Source organism: Lithobates pipiens, unplaced genomic scaffold, assembly GCF_037356315.1.
Source record: "Lithobates pipiens isolate NorthernLeopardFrog02 unplaced genomic scaffold, aLitPip1_a1.2 Scaffold_1, whole genome shotgun sequence".
Taxonomy (NCBI): domain Eukaryota; kingdom Metazoa; phylum Chordata; class Amphibia; order Anura; family Ranidae; genus Lithobates; species Lithobates pipiens.
This window is the reverse complement of record NW_027507685.1, coordinates 230766044-230786490: the sequence shown is the minus strand read 5'-3', so window position 1 is coordinate 230786490 and position 20447 is coordinate 230766044. Positions and strand designations below refer to the sequence as shown.

General features: G+C 45.6%; 1 protein-coding gene across 1 annotated transcript in view; it reads right to left on the bottom strand.

The window, feature by feature from the left end:
- Positions 1-2563: 2563 nt before the first annotated feature.
- The window catches only part of LOC143984317 (major histocompatibility complex class I-related protein 1-like), a 95068-nt gene continuing 77184 nt past the window's right edge, over positions 2564-20447 (bottom strand). Inside the window, exon 6 of the mRNA XM_077484563.1 lies at positions 2564-4899. Coding sequence (XP_077340689.1) covers positions 4875-4899 — 25 coding nt within the window. The 3' untranslated portion in view covers positions 2564-4874. The remainder of the gene's footprint in view (positions 4900-20447) is intronic.

Below are 20447 nucleotides of genomic sequence, written 5' to 3'. Positions count from 1 at the left end.
AGTGTAAAAACACCCCACTGTGCCCCCTGCATACCTCTGCATCCTTCAATATCTCACTACTGTGTACCCCCTCTCCACAACTGCACCTCGGGACCCCTTTACATTACACAGCACCCTGCACCTCTGGACCCCTTTACATTACACAGCACCCTGATCCCACTACAGTGCAGACCCCCCCTACAGTGCAGACCCTCCATCTACAGTGCAGAGCCCCCATCTACCCAGTACAGAATCCTCCCCTACAGTATAGAATCCCCTATACTACAGACCTCTCCACCCTACAGTGCAGACCCCCCTACAGTACAGACCCCTCCCCCCTACAGTGCAGACTCCCCTACAGTACAAACCCCTCCCCCCTACAGTACAGAATCCTCCCCTACAGTACAGAACCCCCCTACAGTACAGAATCCTGCCCTAAAGTACAGACCCCCTACAGGACAAAATCCTCCTCTACAGTACAGAATCCTCCCCTACAGTGCAGACCCCTCTACAGTGCAGACCCCTCTACAGTACAGACCCTCTACAGTACAGACCCCACCCCCTACAGTGCAGACCCTCCTACAGTACAGACCCCCCCTACAGTACAGAATCCTTCCCTACAGTACAGACCCCCTATAGTACAGACCCTTCCCCCTACAGTGCAGACTTCCCTACAGTACAGATTCCTCCCCTACAGTACAGACCCCCCTACAGTACAGACTCCTCCCCCTACAGTGCAGACCCCCTATAGTAAAGACCACCCCATAGTAAAGACCCCCCTACAGTACAGAACCCCCCTACAGTGTACAGACTGTCCCTACAGTGCACAGACCCCCTCTAATACAGACCCCCCTACAATGCAGACCTCCCCTTCAGACCCATAATGTACCTCAGAACACACACAGAGAGTGTGAGGCAGTACTGGGCTTTGCAGGGGGAGGTGTGAGCCACACCCGAGTGACACCTGTTGGCACAGTGACCCAGGACCCAGCGCAACGATCCCCTTCTCTGGTCGTGGCTCTGATCAGTCTCGGCAGCGGCTGTCACAGCCAAGCAGAGTGAAGCACCCTCCCTCTCCTCCATGCACAGCACTGTGTAGACATAAAGGAGAAGGAGGAGGCAGCTTCACTCTGCTTGGCTGTGAAAGCCGCTGCCGAGACTGATCAGAGCTGTCACCACAGAGAGAAGGGGATCGTTGCGCCGGATCCCGGGTCACTGTGCCGACAGGTGTCACTCGGGTGTGGCTCGCACCTTCCCCCTGCAAAGCCACTGCCTTTGGCTCTATGTGTGTCTTCTGAGGTACATTATGGGACAATAGGGGGGGGGTCTGTATTGTTAGGGGGGTCTGTGCACTGCAAAGCCGCTGTCTCGGGCTCTCTCTGTGTGGTTTATCACCGTGCGGTGCCTCTGCCTAACCTGTGGCGTTGTCTCCTCTTCAGTTGTGGAGGGGGAGGGCGCTGGTCTGACACCCCCTCAGTGTGTGGCACCCCACCCCCCACTTAGTACGCCACTGTGTACTTGTCACATTTAAACAAGTTCTACCAGATTTTTATAACTCACAAATGGACTACCGTATATACTCGAGTATAGGCCGACCCGAATATAAGCCGAGGCCCCCAATTTACCCCCAAAAAAACTGGCAAACTTATTGACTCGTGTATAAGCCGAGGGTGAGACATGCCTGTCCATCCCTGTGTGTGTGTCCGTCCATCCCTGTGTGTCCGTCCATCCCTGTGTGTCCGTCCATCCCTGTGTGTCCGTCCATCCCTGTGTGTCCGTCCATCCATCCCTGTGTGTGTGTGTGTCCATCCATCCATCCATCCCTGTGTGTGTGTGTCTCCATCCATCCATCCATCCCTGTGTGTGTGTGTCTCCATCCATCCATCCATCCATCCCTGTGTGTGTGTGTCTCCATCCATCCATCCATCCCTGTGTGTGTCTCCATCCATGTGTGTGTGTGTGTGTGTGTGTGTGTGTGTGTGTGTGTGTGTGTGTGTGTGTGTGTGTGTGTGTCCAGCCTACCTTTGTCCCGAGCCTCCGTCCCGTGCCTTGCCTCCTTGCCTCCGTCCCGTGCCGTGCCTTGCCTCCTTGCATCCGTCCCGTGTCGTGCCTTGCCTTGCCCCCGTCCCGTCCCGTCCCGTGCCGTGCCGTGCCTTGCCTTGCCTCCGTCCCGTGCCCTCTTCGTCGGCGGCCATTGTAAAATTCAAAAGCTGCGCCGCCGCCTTCGCCTGTGATAGGCGGAACACTGAATTTCCCAGCAGCCTGTGTTCCGCCTATCACAGACGTCGTATCATCCTCGTCCGTAGTACGAGGATGATACGATGTCCGTGATAGGCGGAACACAGGCTGCTGGGAAATTTAGTGTTCCGCCTATCACAGGCGAAGGCGGAGCCGGAGGCGCGGCTTTTGAATAGAATGGCCGCTGTCTGTCTGCTCGACACGCTGATCGAGCGGGCAGACAGCGATGACTCGAGTATAAGCCGAGGGGGGCACTTTCAGCCTCAAAAAAGAGGCTGAAAATCTCGGCTTATACTCGAGTATATACGGTACTAGGAGACAGGTTCCTTTTTATTTTCCTTTATTGAAGACAATTTTATGGACATGTGTGACACATTTAAAAAAAATAAATAAAAAAAAATATATACATATATATATATATATATATTACTTTACTGCCACAAAAAATAGAATTGCCAGATCACAGATTAAACCAAACATCCCTTTTCGGGATGTTAAATCTCCCATTAATCTGTGCAGGCCAGTCAAGTTCCTCCACACCAAACTTGCTCATCCATGTCTTTATGGACTTTGCTTTGTGCAAAATCATTTGGTGGAGGGGGGATTATGGTGTGGGGTTATTTTTTAGGGGTTAGGCTTTGGCCCCTTAGTTGCAGTGAAGGGAACTCTTAAGGTGTCAGTATATCAAGACATTATGGACAATTTCATCCAGAACAGTTTGGGGATGACCCCTTTCTGTTTCAACATGATTGTGCACCACTGCACAAAGCAAGGTCCATAGAGACATGGATGAGCGAGTTTGGAATGGAGGAACTTGACTGGCCTGCACAGAGTCCTGACCTCAACCGGATAGAACACCTTTGGGATGAATTAGAGCAGAGACTGCGAGCCAGGCCTTCTCGTCCAACATCAGTGCCTGGCCTCACAAATGTGCTTCTGGAAGAATGGTCAAACATTCCCATAGACACACTCCTAAACCTTGTGGACAGCCTTCCCAGAAGAGTTGAAGCTGTTATAGCTGCAAAGGGTAGGCCAACTCAATATTGAACCCTACGGACTAAGACTGGGATGCTTTTGAAGTTCATATGTGTGTAAAGCCAGGGATCCAAACACCTTTTACAATGCAGTGTATATATATATATATATATATATATATATATATATATATATAACTCAGGACACAAAAAGGTTCATGTATATATATTCTTAATTAAAAAGCAAACTAATCAGCTTAACGTGCTCAAAATGCCTTTGCAAATCGAGACATGCCTTATAAAAGTAGTGGTGCTAATACTGCACTGTAGCCCGCAGGTCCTCCCACTACAGTCTGTCTACAGAAAATTACAGGAGGGGCGGACCTCAGACCAGTCATCCTGAACATGCACAGAGATCAGCAGTGACCAGTCATTATAACATAAACTCCTGCATAGAGGCAAAGTGCAGGGATTGTTCCCTACTGGAATACTCAACAGAGCTGGAAGAAATATACAAAAGGCACCAAGATTCAAGTTAGAACACATGCCTTTTGTATTTAAAAAATATTTGTTTTTGCAGATTTCAGCTTTATGGCAGTCATACTTTCTAAAAATGCATATTCGTTAAGGCTCTATTCACACTAGTGTTTATAAGCTCAAAAAAACGCTAGAAAAAATGCTGGATGAAAACAGCTGGCGTTTTTGTATCAGCTTCTAGTTCCATTTAAGTAGCTTTAAGATTCTTTATAGGAGCGTTTGCGTTTTGTTAGCATTTTAAGAGTACATGAAGAAAACATTTTTTTAAAAAAAATACGTTAGGAGCATTTAGGAGCTTTTAGGAGTGTTTACTGTTTTTTTTTCTGCTGGGATACAATAATGCAATACATTTTTTTGCTCCTAGACACTGAAGCTCAAAAAACGCTAATAGCCTAAAGTAGTGTGCATGGACACATAGGATAAAACTATTTAGCTTCTAAAAGCAGAAAAAAAGCTGATAACAGCTAGTGTGCATGGAGCCTTAAAGAGGAAGTAAACCCTGATGGATTTTACTTCCTCTTCATTTCCCTGCAAAGGTACTATGCATCGCATAGTAGCCCATTATGTGTCACTTATCTGAAACCGAAGCCCGCGATGCCACCGCTGTCCTCACTGGCAGCGAGTATCCATCTTTAACCCTCTTAGTTCCGGGGCCGCAAACTCCGGCTCTGTGACTGACCAGAGTCATGTGACGTCACTCCCACGCATGTGTGCGGGAGCCGCCAGCCATGGCATGACCCCTTTAGAAACAGCACGATCACCCTTTCTAAAAAGTGCATGCGCCGTGGACATCGGCGCATGGCTTTCTTGTAAATATCTCCTAAACCGTGCAGGTTTAGGAGGTATTTCCAGCACCTAAAGGTAAGCCTTAATATAGGCTTACCTGTAGGTAAAAAAGTGGGTGTACAATCACTTTATGCACAATGTTCATTCTTTCTTGCTGCCATTTTCTTCCAATTATTGTTACATACACTATTTATCAATAGAGTTGAATTAAAAATAGTATAATGCGTTTTGTTGCTAATTCTATACTGGACTTTCTTGCAGTATTTGTTCAACAAAGATGCTAATTTCACTGTCTGACAATAGGAAGATCACAAACAGAGAACTTCTGTACATGCATATGATCATCTTTTATTTCGATCTTCAGTCTTCTCCTGTTGTCTGCAACCTACAAAAAAAATTATACATTTACATTCTGAAAATTCATGTCGTTAGAGTTGGCCTTAATCTGAAGCTCAACACTAAAAGAAACAAAATATTAAAAAAATATTATAGTACTATAATATTTTTGCGGGGTAATGTTGATAACCAATACAGTTTACAAACAAAAACATTATCCATTACTTTTACCCTTTTAACATTTAGTAAATTCAAATATTAGCATGGCATATAACGTTTTTTTATTGAAACCAAAAAATTTGGAAGGAGCTTAAAGGGCTGCATGCTACTTTTTCTGACTGTAAAAAGGAGATTTGAAGCGCTATAGCCTTTCTTCACTCCATGATTGTTGAAAACTTAAAGAATATGTAAACCCAACATTTCATATTCCTGATATGTGCCTGCTGTACCCAGGGCTGGCCCAAGACATTGTGCTTCCTGGGACCAAGAATGAAAAAAATAATCACGCCCACCAAAAGGCCCCCATATACATTATTTTATATCAGGACAATTAAAGTTAAAATTAAATGTATCGGGAAGTAAGATTTGCATGCAACAGTAGTGGTGGTAGGGGGTTCTGTGCAATGCAGCTGTGGTGGTAAGGAGGGTTCAGACAGAGGAGGCGGTGGTAGGGGGGTTCAGACAGAGGCAGCAGTGATGGTGGTGGGGGGGTTCAGTCAGAGGCAGATGTGGTGGGGAGGGGGGTTCAGACAAAGGCCGCAGTGATGGTGGTGGTGGTGGGGGGGTTCAGTCAGTGGCAGATGTGGTGGTGGGGAGGGGGGGTTTAGACAGACAGAGGCAGATATGGTGGGTGGGGATGGGATCAATGGATGCTGGCACTTACTTGCTTACAGTGTTGGTCGTTCTCATACAAATACAGGCAGGGAGTTGCAGTATTTTTTTTAAGTGTCCTTTGCACAGTGTGCACCTAAAGCTTTACCTGAATACAATTGCCAATGTTCTCGTACAAATACAGGCAGGGAGCTGCAGTATTTTGTTTTAGTGTCCTTTGCACAGTGTGCACCTAAAGCTTTACCTGAATACAATTGCTGGAATTCTCATACAAATAAAGGCAGGGAGCAGCAGTATTTTGTTTTAGTGTCCTTTGCACAGTGTGCACCTAAAGCTTTACCTGAATACAATCGCTGGTGTTCTCATACTATAATACTACAGGCAGGCAGTTGATTCTGCTAGCTGCAGTATAATCAGTATATATATACATCCCAGCTTTGTGCAGCTACATCTCCCTGCAGGCCATTAGTATGTCTGAATGGCCAACAAGGAGAGGCAGACAGTCACGAGCCAATAAAAGAGGGCAAGCAAGCTCTGTGTCAAGAGGCAACAGTGAATTCAATTTCCGGTGTTCTCGTACAAATACAGGCAGGGAGCTGCAGTATTTTGTTTTAGTGTCCTTTGCACAGTGTGTACCTAAAGCTTTACCTGAATACAATTGCCGGCGTTCTCATACAAATTCAGGCAGGGAGCTGCAGTATTTTGTTTTAGTGTCCTTTGCACAGTGTGCACCTAAAGTTTTGACTGAATACAATTGCCAGCGTTCTCATACAAATTCAGGCAGAGAGCTGCAGTATTTTGTTTTAGTGTCCTTTGCATAGTGTGCACCCAAAGCTTACCTGAATATAATTGCCGGTGTTCTCATACAAATACAGGCAGGAAGCTGCAGTATTTTGATTTAGTGTCCTTTTCACAGTGTGCACCTGAAGCATTACCTGAATACAATTGCCGGTGTTCTCATACAAATACAGGCAGGGAGCTGCAGTATTTTGTTTTAGTGTCCTTTGCACAGTGTGCGCCTAAAGCTTTACATGAATACAATTGCCAGTGTTCTCGTAAAAATACAGGTAGGGAGCTGCAGTATTTTGTTTTAGTGTCCTTTGCACAGTGTGCACCTAAAGCTTTACTTGAACACAATTGCCGGTGTTCTCGTACAAATACAGGCAGGAAGCTGCAGTATTTTGATTTAGTGTCCTTTTCATAGTGTGCACCTGAAGCATTACCTGAATACAATTGCCGGTGTTCTCATACAAATACAGGCAGGTAGCTGCAGTATATTGTGTCTCAGTGTCCTTTGCACAGTGTGCACCTAAAGCTTTACCCGAATACAATTGCTGGTGTTCTCATCCTATAATACTACAGGCAGGCAGTTGATTCTGCTAGCTGCAGTATAATCAGTATATATATATATATACATCCCAGCTTTGTGCAGCTACATCTTCCTGCATGCCATTAGTATGTCTGGAAGGCCAACAAGGAGAGGCAGACAGTCACAAGCCAATAAAAGAGGGCAAGCAAGCTCTGTGTCTAGAGGCAACTATGCTGGTCATGGACACAGTGCATCCTCATCAGCATATGGCCATGGGACATGCTTGTCCTATTTTTCGGCAGCTGGACGCGTTGAGCAGCAACATGCCGAAGACTTGGTAGAGTGCATGACCAAGCCGGCCTCATCCTCCTCATCCTCTCTCACCCAGGCTCAGGGTACTTTGTCTGGCAAAGCAGCTGCCAACGCGGCCTCTTCCCCCGGCTCAATGGTATCAGTCACTCCTTCCCTAGACCCATCATTTCCTCCTGAGGAGTCCCCCGAACTGTTTGACCACAGTGTTGGGTACATGCTCCAGGAGAATGCCCAGCGTTTTGAAGGCTCTGATGATGGTACTCAGCTAGAGGAAGGCAGTAACGTGAGCCCAGAGAGAGGGGGTGCCCAAGAAGGACAACAATCTGGCAGTCATGTTCCCCCAGCTGCAGCATACTGCCGGGTTTGCTGCAGTGATGAGGAGGGAGGGGGTGATGAGGTCACTGACTCCACGTTGGTGCCTGATAGGAGAGAGGAGGAGGCACATCTCCAACAAGGCAGGATGCCCTCCAGGGGCCAGCTTAAGGGCAGCAACCTGACTGCAACACACCGCAGAGCTCAGCATGTGCAGGGCGCTGCTGTCTCTGTACGTTATTCCAAAAGTTCTTTGGTGTGGGCCTTTTTGAGACGAGTGCATCAGATTGCACCGCTGCTATTTGCAACATATTTCTCAAGCGTATCTCGCATGGCCAAAACATCAGCCGATTGGGCACCACCTGCTTGACCAGACATATGTCAACCTGCCATGTAGTTCGTTGGCAAGCGTACCTAAAAGACCCACACCAAAGAACAAAGTGGACCTCTCCTTGCTCCTCATCAGCTGGGATCTCCAACCCCACTATACTATACTTTCAGTCCTCTCTGAAACCTGCACTGAGAGGAATAAAGGTGTAGAATTAGGCATGTCATAGCCTAGCACTTGTGGGCAATCTACTATCGGTACAAATTTCCCTGCCCCCGCCATCCAAATGCCCAGTGGTTGAATGCTAGCTTGACTAAATTGCTAGCACTCCAACTGCTGCCTTTTCAGTTGGTAGACTCGGCTCCCTTCCGTGAGTTTGTGCAATGTGCGGTTCCTCAGTGGTAGGTTCCCAAACAACACTTTTTCTCATGGAAGGCGATTCCGGCTCTGTACCGGCATGTGGAAAGCAATGTCTTGGCCTCGCTGCACAGGGCTGTCAGCAGTAAGGTGCATATTACCGCTGACTCATGCTCCAGCAGGCATGGACAGGGACGTTACCTACCTTTCAAAGCACATTGGGTGACTGCTGGCAGCTGTGAAGGATGCAGGACGAGGTGCAGTAGTGTTCGAGGTTGTTCCGCCACCACGCCTCCAAAATGCTACTACTGGTGATTCTGACACACCTCTCTTCTCCACCCTTCCTCTTCTTCTTCCTCCATGGCCTCTTCCTGTGCTTTGTCCTCTGAACCAGCGGTGCTCCGTAGTCGTTCAAGGGGCTATGCAGGAAAAAAAGATGCCATGCCGTGCTTGCGCTGGTGTGCTTGGGGAACAGGAGGCACACTGGGGCAGATATTCTGTCAGCTCTGCAGGGGCAGGCTGAGAGGTGGTTAACGCCATGCCACCTTAAGCCAGGAATGGTGGTTTGTGACAATGGCACCAACCTCTTCTCCGCCCTCCGACAGGGACAACTGACCCATGTGCCCTGTTTGGCTCAGGTCCTTAACTTGGTGGTGCAGCAGTACTTGGGCAGGTACCCGGGCTTACAGGATGTCCTGAGGCAGGCCAGGAAAGTCTGTGTGCATTTCCGCCGGTCATATAATGCCAGTGCTCAGCTGGCTGAGCTCCAAAAGGAATTGAACCTGCCCAAGAACCGCCTAATCTGTGACATGCCCACCAGGTGGAACTCAACGTTGGCCATGCTTCAGTGGCTGCACATGCAGCAGAGGGCCAGCAATGAGCACCTGTGAGACTACGGCCCCAGGACAGGGTCAGGAGAGCTCATTTTCTTCCCCACGCCAGTGGACCATGATCAGGGATGCATGCACTGTCCTGTCACCATTTGAGGAGGCCACGAGGATGGTGAGCAGTGACGGTGCATGCATCAGTGACACTGTACCTCTTGTCCACCTTTTGGAGCACACGCTGCGTGGAATAATGGACAGGGCACTTGAGGCAGAACAGAGGCAGAAAGAGAGGCACTTCCTTGCCTCTCAAGGCCCCCTTTATCCAGACAGTGTTCCTGCTGACCCGCCGATCATACAGGAAGAGGATGAGGAGGAGGAAGAGGAGGAGGAGGATTGTGTCAGCATGGAAGTGGAGCCTGGCACTCAGCATCAGCAGCAGTCTTAGGCATCATTTACAGTCCCAAGAAACCCATGGACTTGTATGTGGCTGGGAGGACGTGGCTGCGGATCATGTCGTCCTTAGTGACCCAGAGGACTCCATACCGAATGCCTCAGCTAACCTACGCTGCATGGCCTCCCTGATCCTGCAAAGCCTGCGGAAGGATCCTCGTATTCAGCAAATCAAGGAGAGGGATCATTACTGGCTGGCAACTCTCCTTGATCCACGGGAACAAGAGTAAGGTTGTGGACCTTACCTTGCCATCGCAGAGGGATCAGAGGATGAGACATCTCCGGGAGGCCTTGCAGAAAGGTCTGTGCAGCGCGTTACCAGAGACTGGGAGGTTACAAATTCCTGGTCTTGGACAACGTGTTGCTGAGGCTTCGGTCAGTCACAGAAGGAGCGGTGGAGAAGGTGGCTGTCTGAGCGATGCGTTCAGACAATTTTTTATTCCGCAGCACCGAGGTATGATCAGTTCCAGCAACCATCACCAGCGTCTGATTTACATGGTGCAGGAATACCTGGGGCAAGATCAGACTTGGACACCTTTCCCACTGAAAATCCTCTGGGTTACTGGGTCTCGAGGATGGATCACTGGCCAGAGCTGGCACAGTATGCAATTTAGCTACTGGCCTTTCCTGCATCCAGCGTTCTTTTGGGATGCACATTCAGTGCTGCTGGAGGCTTTTTTAACCGATCACTGGGTGCGCCTGTCCTCGGTTAATCATAAAGATGAATCAGTCTTGGATCACCACCAGCTACTCAGCACCTGAAGCTGATGTAACCAATTCATTTTTTTTAAATGTCAGATGCCTTTAAGACTGCCTATGCTGATGCTGAGTGACTATCCTGTTATGCTGACTGACTATCCTCTTCATTCTCCTCAATGTTCTTGCTGATAGTTTGGAAGAACATTTTTCGTTCTGTGCTCCGCCACCAGTGGCTAAGGCTCAATTTTTCAGCCCTTGTTTAACAGGGGCATGTAATTACAGCTTTTGATGCAATACTTTGCAGCAGGGCTCATTCTTGCGCTCCAACTAGAGTATCTGTGAGGGGTTGCAGTGTCCTGGCACCAGCACCAGTGCCTAAGGCCCAGTTTTTCAGCCCCTGTTTAACAGGGGCATGCAATTACAATTTTTGATGCAATACTTTGCAGCAGGGCTCATTCCTGCTCTCCAACTAGAGTTTCTGTGAGGTGTTGCAGTGTTGTGGCACCAGTGCCTAAGGCCCAGTTTTCAGCCCCTGTTTAACAGGGGCTTGTAATTTTTGATGCAATACTCTGCAGCAGGGCTCATTCCTGCTCTCCAACTAGAGTTTCTGTGAGGTATTGCAGTGTTGTGGCACCAGTGCCTAAGGCCCAGTTTTCAGCCCCTGTTTAACAGGTGCATATACCGTATTTATCCTCATATAACACGCACAGGTGTATAACATGCACATTCATTTTAAAAGGGAAGTTTCAGGAAAAAATTGTAATTTTTGTATTGGCGTATAACACACACACGCTATTTGCACCCGATTTTCATGGTGTAAAAGTAAGTGTTATACGCCAATAAATACAGTAATTACAATTCTTGATATAATATTTCACAGTAGGGCCTGTTCTAGCGCCCACCAAGAGTAACTGAGAACTTACAGTGTTATGGCACCAGCACCACCACCACCAAAGGCCCAATTTTTCTACCACTTTTCAACAATGGCATGTAATTACAATTCTTGACATAATAGTTCACAGCAGGGCATTCCAGTGCCCACCAAGAGTCACTTTGAGGGCTTACAGTGTTGTGGCAACACCAACAACACCTTAGGCCCAAATTTCTGCAGAGCATATAGGGTCGGCCCCTACTTTCAAACATCCAACTTACAAACGTCTCCTACGTGCAAACGGAAGGAGATAACAGGAAGTGAGATGAAATCTGCCCCTAGGAAGGGAAATTCTCTCCTGTAACAGTTGATGTGGGAAAATTGTCCACTGATGCTTTATCCCAATCCTTCTTTTAATAAAAACCCCAAAATTTCAAAAAACATTGGTCATTGGGACAGAAAGTGAGGTGAAATCTTCTGAAGAGGTGCACAGGGGTGATAAGCCTTCCCTATGTTTTCCAAAAAGCTTAAAAATTGATTTTTTTTGACTGGAGCTACACTTTAAAAATGTACCAGTTCAAAATTACAAACAGATTCTACTTAAAAACAAACCTACACAGTCCCTGTCTTGTTTGCACTGCCTGTATACTGCTGTTCTGAGTATATAGGGCCTGGGGGCCCCACGCCTTTCCTTTTTTTAAATTTGGGTACGGGGTTCCCCTTAATATCTGTACAAGACCCAAAGGGGCTGGTAATGGGCAGGGGGGCTACCCATGCCATTTTTCTCAATGATTTTCATCCATATTGCCGGGACCAGACATTACATTAAAACCGCAAGCAGTTTTAAATTACTTTTTTTCCGTTGGAAATGTCATTTTGTGCAGGGACTGTTCTAAACACGGAGACACGTGCCACTTCACAGGCACACTATAGACACCCCCAGGCATGATATTTAAAGCAATATTTCACTTTTTTTTTCACTTTAAGCATCATTAACCTCCCTGGCAGTATGATTAGTTCTGGTTTTAGGTGCTGAAAGCAGTACTATTATTTTGCATGGAAATTTGGCATTTTATATTGGTTATATTCTTAATATCTAAATTTTAATTGGCTTTATTATACTTTATTCAGAATATAATTCTCCATACTGTGTGAAAGAAACTTTGAGCCAATTAATTCTATGTTATGACTTGCGATAATTGAAAAAGTAAACATTTAAAACCTGTCAGGATTTTGATAAATGTTGTTTATGTTAAATTCTCCAGTTCATTATATATATGTTTTTAGAAGGTCTTTCCTATGTAATGGAGAAGATATTTTGATTAGAGTCTGAAATTCTATCCTTACGTCCGGTCATTTTAGGCTGTGGAGCTGTGTTTTAAGTGTTTTAAGTGGTAACACATGTTACATTGATTATAAGTAACCACTCATTAGCCCACACTTTTGTAAAGGAGGAGTTATCTTTCGGGCGGGAGATTAGAGAATGGTTGATATAATAAGACTGGGAGGGAGACTTCCTGTTGAATCTTACACACACAACTAGGCAGATGTGTTCTTGAACATTTCGCCAGCTAGAGGGAAGACCTCAGAAAGACATCTCTTACACATAGAAATTACAGCATAAGAAAGAAAGATACTAATTATTATTATTGTACTATTTTTTGTAAGTATTCTTTTCTATTTAAATGTGTACAAAAAAATACACATTTTTGAATTACGCTGACTCAGAACTAATTAAGGAAATTCGTCTCACAATCTCGGTCTCACCATATATACTTAAGACTTTGTAATATTTGAACATTATTTTCAATATTTTTTACAATATTGTAGTCCTGTAATTCTTAGGAATAACTCTCTTAAATCTGTTAAAACCAGAGTCTAGCAGACATCCCGGGTATGATAAAGTTTATAATATAATAAATAATAATAAAAATTATTCAATAATGTAGTCAAATCCTAAAACACTGAAAAAGGGACACTTTCTGGTTGCTATGGACAATCTCCAAATTCCAGGCAGAAAAAAACAGTATTTATAATATAAAAGTTCATGCAGGGCTCTGCACAGACCACTAGGGACAAAGGGTGTGTGTATTTTTTTATACAGTACTGTAATCTGTAAGATTACAGTGCTGTGTGTGTTTTTACTTTTTTGAATTTGCCGCCGATCTCCGCTCCCGTGCGCCGTAACATCGCAGGGAACGGAGCTCGGTGGCATTCGGGCACTGTGAATGGAGCGGAGGTCAGCTCGATCACACAGCGCGGAGGACATCGCTGGATCCAGGGGACAAGGTAAGTAACTCTCCCTGTGTCCTCCCTGTATCCAGTGATGCGATCCCGAGTCTGGGTCGGGGTTACCGCTCATGGAACTAAAATCCCAACCCAAGCCAGACTCGGGATCACCACTAGGGAGGTTAAAATCAGTGCTCCCAAAAAAACGTCAGTTTTTAAAACTTTTTTGTGCATTGATACATGTCCTGCCTGGGGCAGGAGCCGGGTCCCCAAACCCTTTTTAGGACAATAACTTGCATATTAAAAAAATCGTTGGAAAACGGCACTGTCCAAAAATTGCTCAAAAAAACCTGTGCCAGTGAGGCAAGCTTTAAAACAATAAAAATAATATAAATCATTATAAATTCTTGCCGCAACACAATGTGAGATACCCACAATATACAGAAAACCAAAAAATAAAGCTGTGCTAGAATTTATAAAATACCAGAATAATCCTGTGACATATTATATTCTGTTTTTAAATACTGAAAAGTGTATGTGACTATAAAAAAGTGCAAAAATTACTCAAAATTAAAACACATAAACAGTCGAAAAAAGGGAGAGAGACACAAAAAGATGAATATCAGTCCATTAAAGTGACTCCATAAAACACCCTTCAGATGTATAGCAGGAGCCCAGAGGTTCATCCACCACCAGATTTAGTAAGGCTTACCAGCTGACAAGATCTCTTTTTAGGGAGATCATACAAGCTTGAAAACAAAACGATCGCTCCTGGTCTCTTCAATAGGCTCTGCTGGCGTCTCCAACTCTTATACCCCTTTCTCAGAGCGTCTCACATTCCACCATAATCATTTGGTAAGAAAAAAAGAGAAAGGCTCCCATAGCGTAATTCCATATAAAATTTTAATCCGAACGTAATAAAATAAAGTAACAAACTCACAGATTTCCAGCTGAATACAAGCGTGTGTATAATCTCGAGCCGGCCGGCTCTCTCCTATTTACACTGCCCGCCCTTCCTGGTCAACGGGGAATGGCGGTGACGTCAGCACGCCGCTCACCCTACGTCGTTTCATCAAAAATGACTTCTTCCTGGGGTACACTGTTTATGTGTTTTAATTTTGAGTAATTTTGCACTTTTTTATAGTCACATACACTTTTTAGTATTTAAAAACAGAATATAATATGTCACAGGATTATTCTGGTATTTTATAAGTTCTAGCGCAGCTTTATTTTTTGGTTAACTTGCATATTAGCCTTTAAAATTAGCACTTTTGATTTTGAACGTTCGAGACTTTAATGGGGTTCTAAAGTTCGCACAAATTTTCAGTCCATTCGCAGGTTCTGGTGCGAACTGTTCGGCTCATCCCTACTTGCCACATCACTTGTTAGCAGATGCAGCTTGTCATTTGCCCCATCACTTGTCAGCAGATGCAGTAGTTGTCACTTGTCAGCGGATGCAGCTTGTCACTTGCCACATCCCTTGTCAGTGGACGCAGTGAGTCACTTGCCACGTCACTTGTCAGTGGATGCAGTGAGTCACTTGCCACGTCACTTGTCAGTGGATGCAGTGAGTCACTTGCCACATCACTTGTCAGTGGACGCAGTGAGTCACTTGCCATGTCACTTGTCAGCAGATGCAGCTTGTCACTTGCCATGTCACTTGTCATCGGATGCAGTGAGTTACTTATTTATATCAATTACTTACTAAATATTCTTAGTTCTTTTTGAACATTTTTTCATAAATTGCATTTTTGTTAGGCATCATGCACGCTGGATGTTTTTGCAGCTGCTGTTTTTGGCTTCAGACGTTTTTTTCTACAGTCAATAAACTCTTCATCATGTTATCCTATGTGTCAATGCATGCATAGGCTGTTATCAGCAGTTTTTGGCTGGGGCGTTCTAACGGGTTCTGAGGAGGAGTTTTTCAGCTGTAAAAACACTCTAACGTTAAAAAAGGCTGATAAACGTTAAAAAAACATGGCTCACCAGTGTTTTTAACTTTTTAATCTGTTGAAAAAATGTAAAGAAAGAAAATAATAAATCGATAATGCGGAAAAACGCAAAAAAACGATAATAAACAATTTTGTAAAAACGTTGAAAAACTCACAGAAAAGCTACTGCCGTTTTAGAACGTTATTATAATGTCCAGTGTACATGAGGCTTTTGTGCTTCATAAATACTAATAGATACAGTAGGTTGCACCACCATGCATCCTAGCTAATGGGGTCCTCAACGCAAGTATTTAGCACCACAACTCACATATAGTCTTCCAAGCAGTATTATTTATGGAAATAATGTTCAGTTTTATTGAATACAAAATGGAAGACTATAAATAAATACAATACATGGATAGACATATAGAAACAGTACTACCCTAACCCATAAAATGTAAATATCCTACAAAAAAAAATTAGGGCTGCTGCAAATATTAATAATAACTAAACATGTAGATGAGCATATCATATGTCTATACAAATATTGATCAATATATAACATAAACATTATAAAGAATGTTATGGGATGGAACTCCTCAGGACGTCTACATAGAATGTTCCATTGCAGAGAATTTGGGTCTGAAAAGCACTCTATATAAATAAATCATTGCATGTGCATCCAACAATTTATATGTCTAAGTAATCAATTTGTAAATGTAAATGTCATACAATTAATAAATGTATTCAATCGGCCAATCACTTTGGCATTCATTTCTCTTGTGAACAAGTGGAAGTGGACAAACAGGGGCAATAATTCTTCCCATGTTTAAAATTATTTGATATGCACTGTATTGTTGCAGATGTTTATATACCACCTTCGTATTCGGCTGAAGTGTGCTTGCAAAATTTGTATCTAAGGAATGCTGCTACCAGTATTGGTGATGGTAGACTTTAATAATGATTTTGATGTAACCTTAGGCAAGCTTCCCTTTCCCCTTCCTGTCTGTGCTATAGCCAGGGGAGGGCTGGCAGGCTTAGGCCAGGGGGGCAAGTCCAGTCAAGTGGCCCATTGAACCACCGAATCAGCTCACTGAGGGCTTCATTCAAAGCAGAAAAACCAAAATGCAATGCAGGCCCATTAGGGGCACCAGGGCGCCGCCCCCTCTCTCCTCTCCACCCCCTATATGTATCGTGCTGCAATTCACCTGCTGCCTGACCCACCACTAAGATGGGGTAAGTGGCAGGCATGCAGAGGGCGGGTGTCCTCCCAGATCAGTCCGCACCACTGACCGGGGGGTCTAGGAGGTGGCTGTGTGTGTCTTTGCTGCTGGCCGTGCGTGCCGGGAGGGGGGATTGGTTGGGCTAGTCCACTGGTGAGGGTGTTAGATAAGTCCGCTGGAGGGGGGGAGGGTGTTAGATAAGTTCGCTGGTGGGGGGGAGGGTGTTAGATAAGTCCGCTGGTGGGGAGAGGGTGCTAGAAAAAAACCAAAAGCAGCCACTGCCAAAATTTTAAATTGTCATGATGGCTATGCTATTAGAGGTGCGCATCTTCACTGGCCTCACGATTCGATTTGATAACGATTATCATGTCAACGATTCGATTCCGCGATGCATCATGGTTACTGTGCGCGGTTTTCTTTAAAAAAAATTCAAGCAGTCAGGAGAACTTAATTTTCTTATTTTATATGTTCTTAAAAAAAAACAACACTCCATGCATGCAGCAAAGTCTAATCACAGCAGACAACTTAGTTCCAGTTCCAACCCCCCCCCCACCAAAAAAAAATAATATACTACAGGAGTTGATCAGAGACTGCAGACATACTACAGGAGATGATCAGAGACTGCAGACATACTACAGGAGATGATCAGAGACTGCAGACATAGTACAGGAGATGATCAGAGACTGCAGACGTAGTACAGGAGGTGATCAGAGACTGCAGACATAGTACAAGAGTTGATCAGAGACTGCAGACATACTACAGGAGATGATCAGAGACTGCAGACATAGTACAGGAGATGATCAGAGACTGCAGACATAGTACAGGAGATGATCAGAGACTGCAGACATAGTACAGGAGATGATCAGAGACTGCAGATGTAGTACAGGAGATGATCAGAGACTGCAGACACAGTACAGGAGATGATCAGAGACTGCAGACATACTACAGGAGATGATCAGAGACTGCAGACATACTACAGGAGATGATCAGAGACTGCAGACATACTACAGGAGATGATCAGAGACTGCAGACATACTACAGGAGATGATCAGAGACTGCAGACGTAGTACAGGAGGTGATCAGAGACTGCAGATATAGTACAAGAGATGATCAGAGACTGCAGACGTAGTACAGGAGGTGATCAGAGACTGCAGATATAGTACAAGAGATGATCAGAGACTGCAGACGTAGTACAGGAGATGATCAGAGACTGCAGACATACTACAGGAGGTGATCAGAGACTGCAGACGTAGTACAGGAGGTGATCAGAGACTGCAGACATAGTACAGGAGATGATCAGAGACTGCAGACATAGTACAGGAGATGATCAGAGACTGCAGACATAGTACAGGAGATGATCAGAGACTGCAGACATAGTACAGGAGATGATCAGAGACTGCAGACATAGTACAGGAGATTATCAGAGACTGCAGACATACTACAGGAGATGATCAGAGACTGCAGACGTAGTACGGGAGATGATCAGAGACTGCAGACGTAGTACAGGAGATGATCAGAGACTGCAGACATATTACAGGAGATGATCAGAGACTGCAGACATACTACAGGAGATGGTCAGAGACTGCAGACATACTACGGGAGATGATCAGAGACTTCAGACATAGTACAGAAGATGATCAGAGACTGCAGACATAGTACAGGAGGTGATCAGAGACTGCAGACGTAGTACAGGAGGTGATCAGAGACTGCAGACATCGTACAAGAGATGATCAGAGACTGCAGACGTAGTACAGGAGATGATCAGAGACTGCAGACATACTACAGGAGATGATCAGAGACTGCAGACGTAGTACAGGAGGTGATCAGAGACTGCAGACGTAGTACAGGAGATGATCAGAGACTGCAGACATAGTACAGGAGATGATCAGAGACTGCAGACATAGTACAGGAGATTATCAGAGACTGCAGACATACTACAGGAGATGATCAGAGACTGCAGACGTAGTACGGGAGATGATCAGAGACTGCAGACGTAGTACAGGAGATGATCAGAGACTGCAGACATATTACAGGAGATGATCAGAGACTACAGACATACTACAGGAGATGGTCAGAGACTGCAGACATACTACGGGAGATGATCAGAGACTTCAGACATAGTACAGAAGATGATCAGAGACTGCAGACATAGTACAGGAGGTGATCAGAGACTGCAGACGTAGTACAGGAGGTGATCAGAGACTGCAGACATCGTACAAGAGATGATCAGAGACTGCAGACGTAGTACAGGAGATGATCAGAGACTGCAGACATACTACAGGAGATGATCAGAGACTGCAGACGTAGTACAGGAGGTGATCAGAGACTGCAGACGTAGTACAGGAGATGATCAGAGACTGCAGACATAGTACAGGAGATGATCAGAGACTGCAGACGTAGTATAGGAGATGATCAGAGACTGCAGACGTAGTACAGGAGATGATCAGAGACTGCAGACATACTACAGGAGATGATCAGAGACTGCAGACATAGTACAGGAGATGATCAGAGACTGCAGACATAGTACAGGAGATGATCAGAGACTGCAGACGTAGTACAGGAGATGATCAGAGACTGCAGACGTAGTACAGGAGATGATCATAGACTGCAGACGTAGTACAGGAGATGATCAGAGACTGCAGACGTAGTACAGGAGATGATCAGAGACTGCAGACGTAGTACAGGAGATGATCAGAGACTGCAGACGTAGTACAGGAGATGATCAGAGACTGCAGACATAGTACAGGAGATGATCAGAGACTGCAGACGTAGTACAAGAGATGATCAGACTGCAGACATAATGTGCCAAGTAGCCAGCGCTAGGTCCTAATGCGCTGTTGCCATGGAGACAGAGACCAGTGCTATCAAATTTCGGTGCCGGGAAAGCACCCCTGGTTGTTCGCCCCACTGGTCCGCTGTCGGAGGATTCCCCCATCCACCTGGAATGTGTAGATGGGGGAATTGGATCATATTTTTTTTCCAGTGTAATGACAAAAAAAAGTGATCAATATATGGACTGCATAAGTGGCTTAGTGGTAAGTGGATGTTGGAAGAACAGAGCGGGGGAGGGAGATAGAGGAGAGAAAGGGACTTTTATCAATGTGTAATGAAAAATGCAGAGCTCACTGATTCAGGGAGGAGGATGGAAGTTCTCACAGCTTGGAATGTGTAGCTGCTGCTGTTCATATCTCCCGCGCACCCCTCCCCCCCCCCCTCTTCACAGCTGTAAATCGGGATAGGAGAGTGGGCGGGGCCAGGCAGACACAGGGAGAGAGAGGAGGAGGGGCTGTAGCTGTATGCAGTACATTCATTGGTCCGTTGCTAGGAGGGGGGGAGTGAACTTGGCTGGGCTGTGTGTGAGACACACCACTCAGCTGCAGCCACCAGCCCCTAAATGTACAGACTGATCATTCTGTCCTATGGACGGAACAAATCAGTCTGTTTTTAATCTACCTGTCACAAGGATAATGGGAGGCTGGAAACACTGCATTGTCCCTCCCACAGTGCCGGGTCAGACAGACAGCTACATAAGCCCAGCAGGTCACATGCAACGTGACGTTCTTGACGCCAGGCGTCCCCTCCCCTGACGTGCCACACACCTGGCCTGCCTCTGAGACTCCTGGGAGGTGGGAGTTGTAGTTTGCTGCGCTCACACTTCCAGGAGCTTTAGTGCAGCCGGACTACAACTCCCACAATGCAGCAGCGCGTCACAGCCTGAAAAAAAAAAAAAAAAAGAACAGCCAGCGCAGCGGCCGTTTTAAAGATAATGTAGGCACCGGCCTGGGGGGAAATTTCCACCCCGCCCCTCGCTATAGCCGAATGAAGGCTGCAACACAGATCTACTTTGCTCATGGTGATAGCATGAGGAGAAAAAAAAAAAGCTGATTAGTGGCGGCTGTCAGAGGAACATCGGGTCCA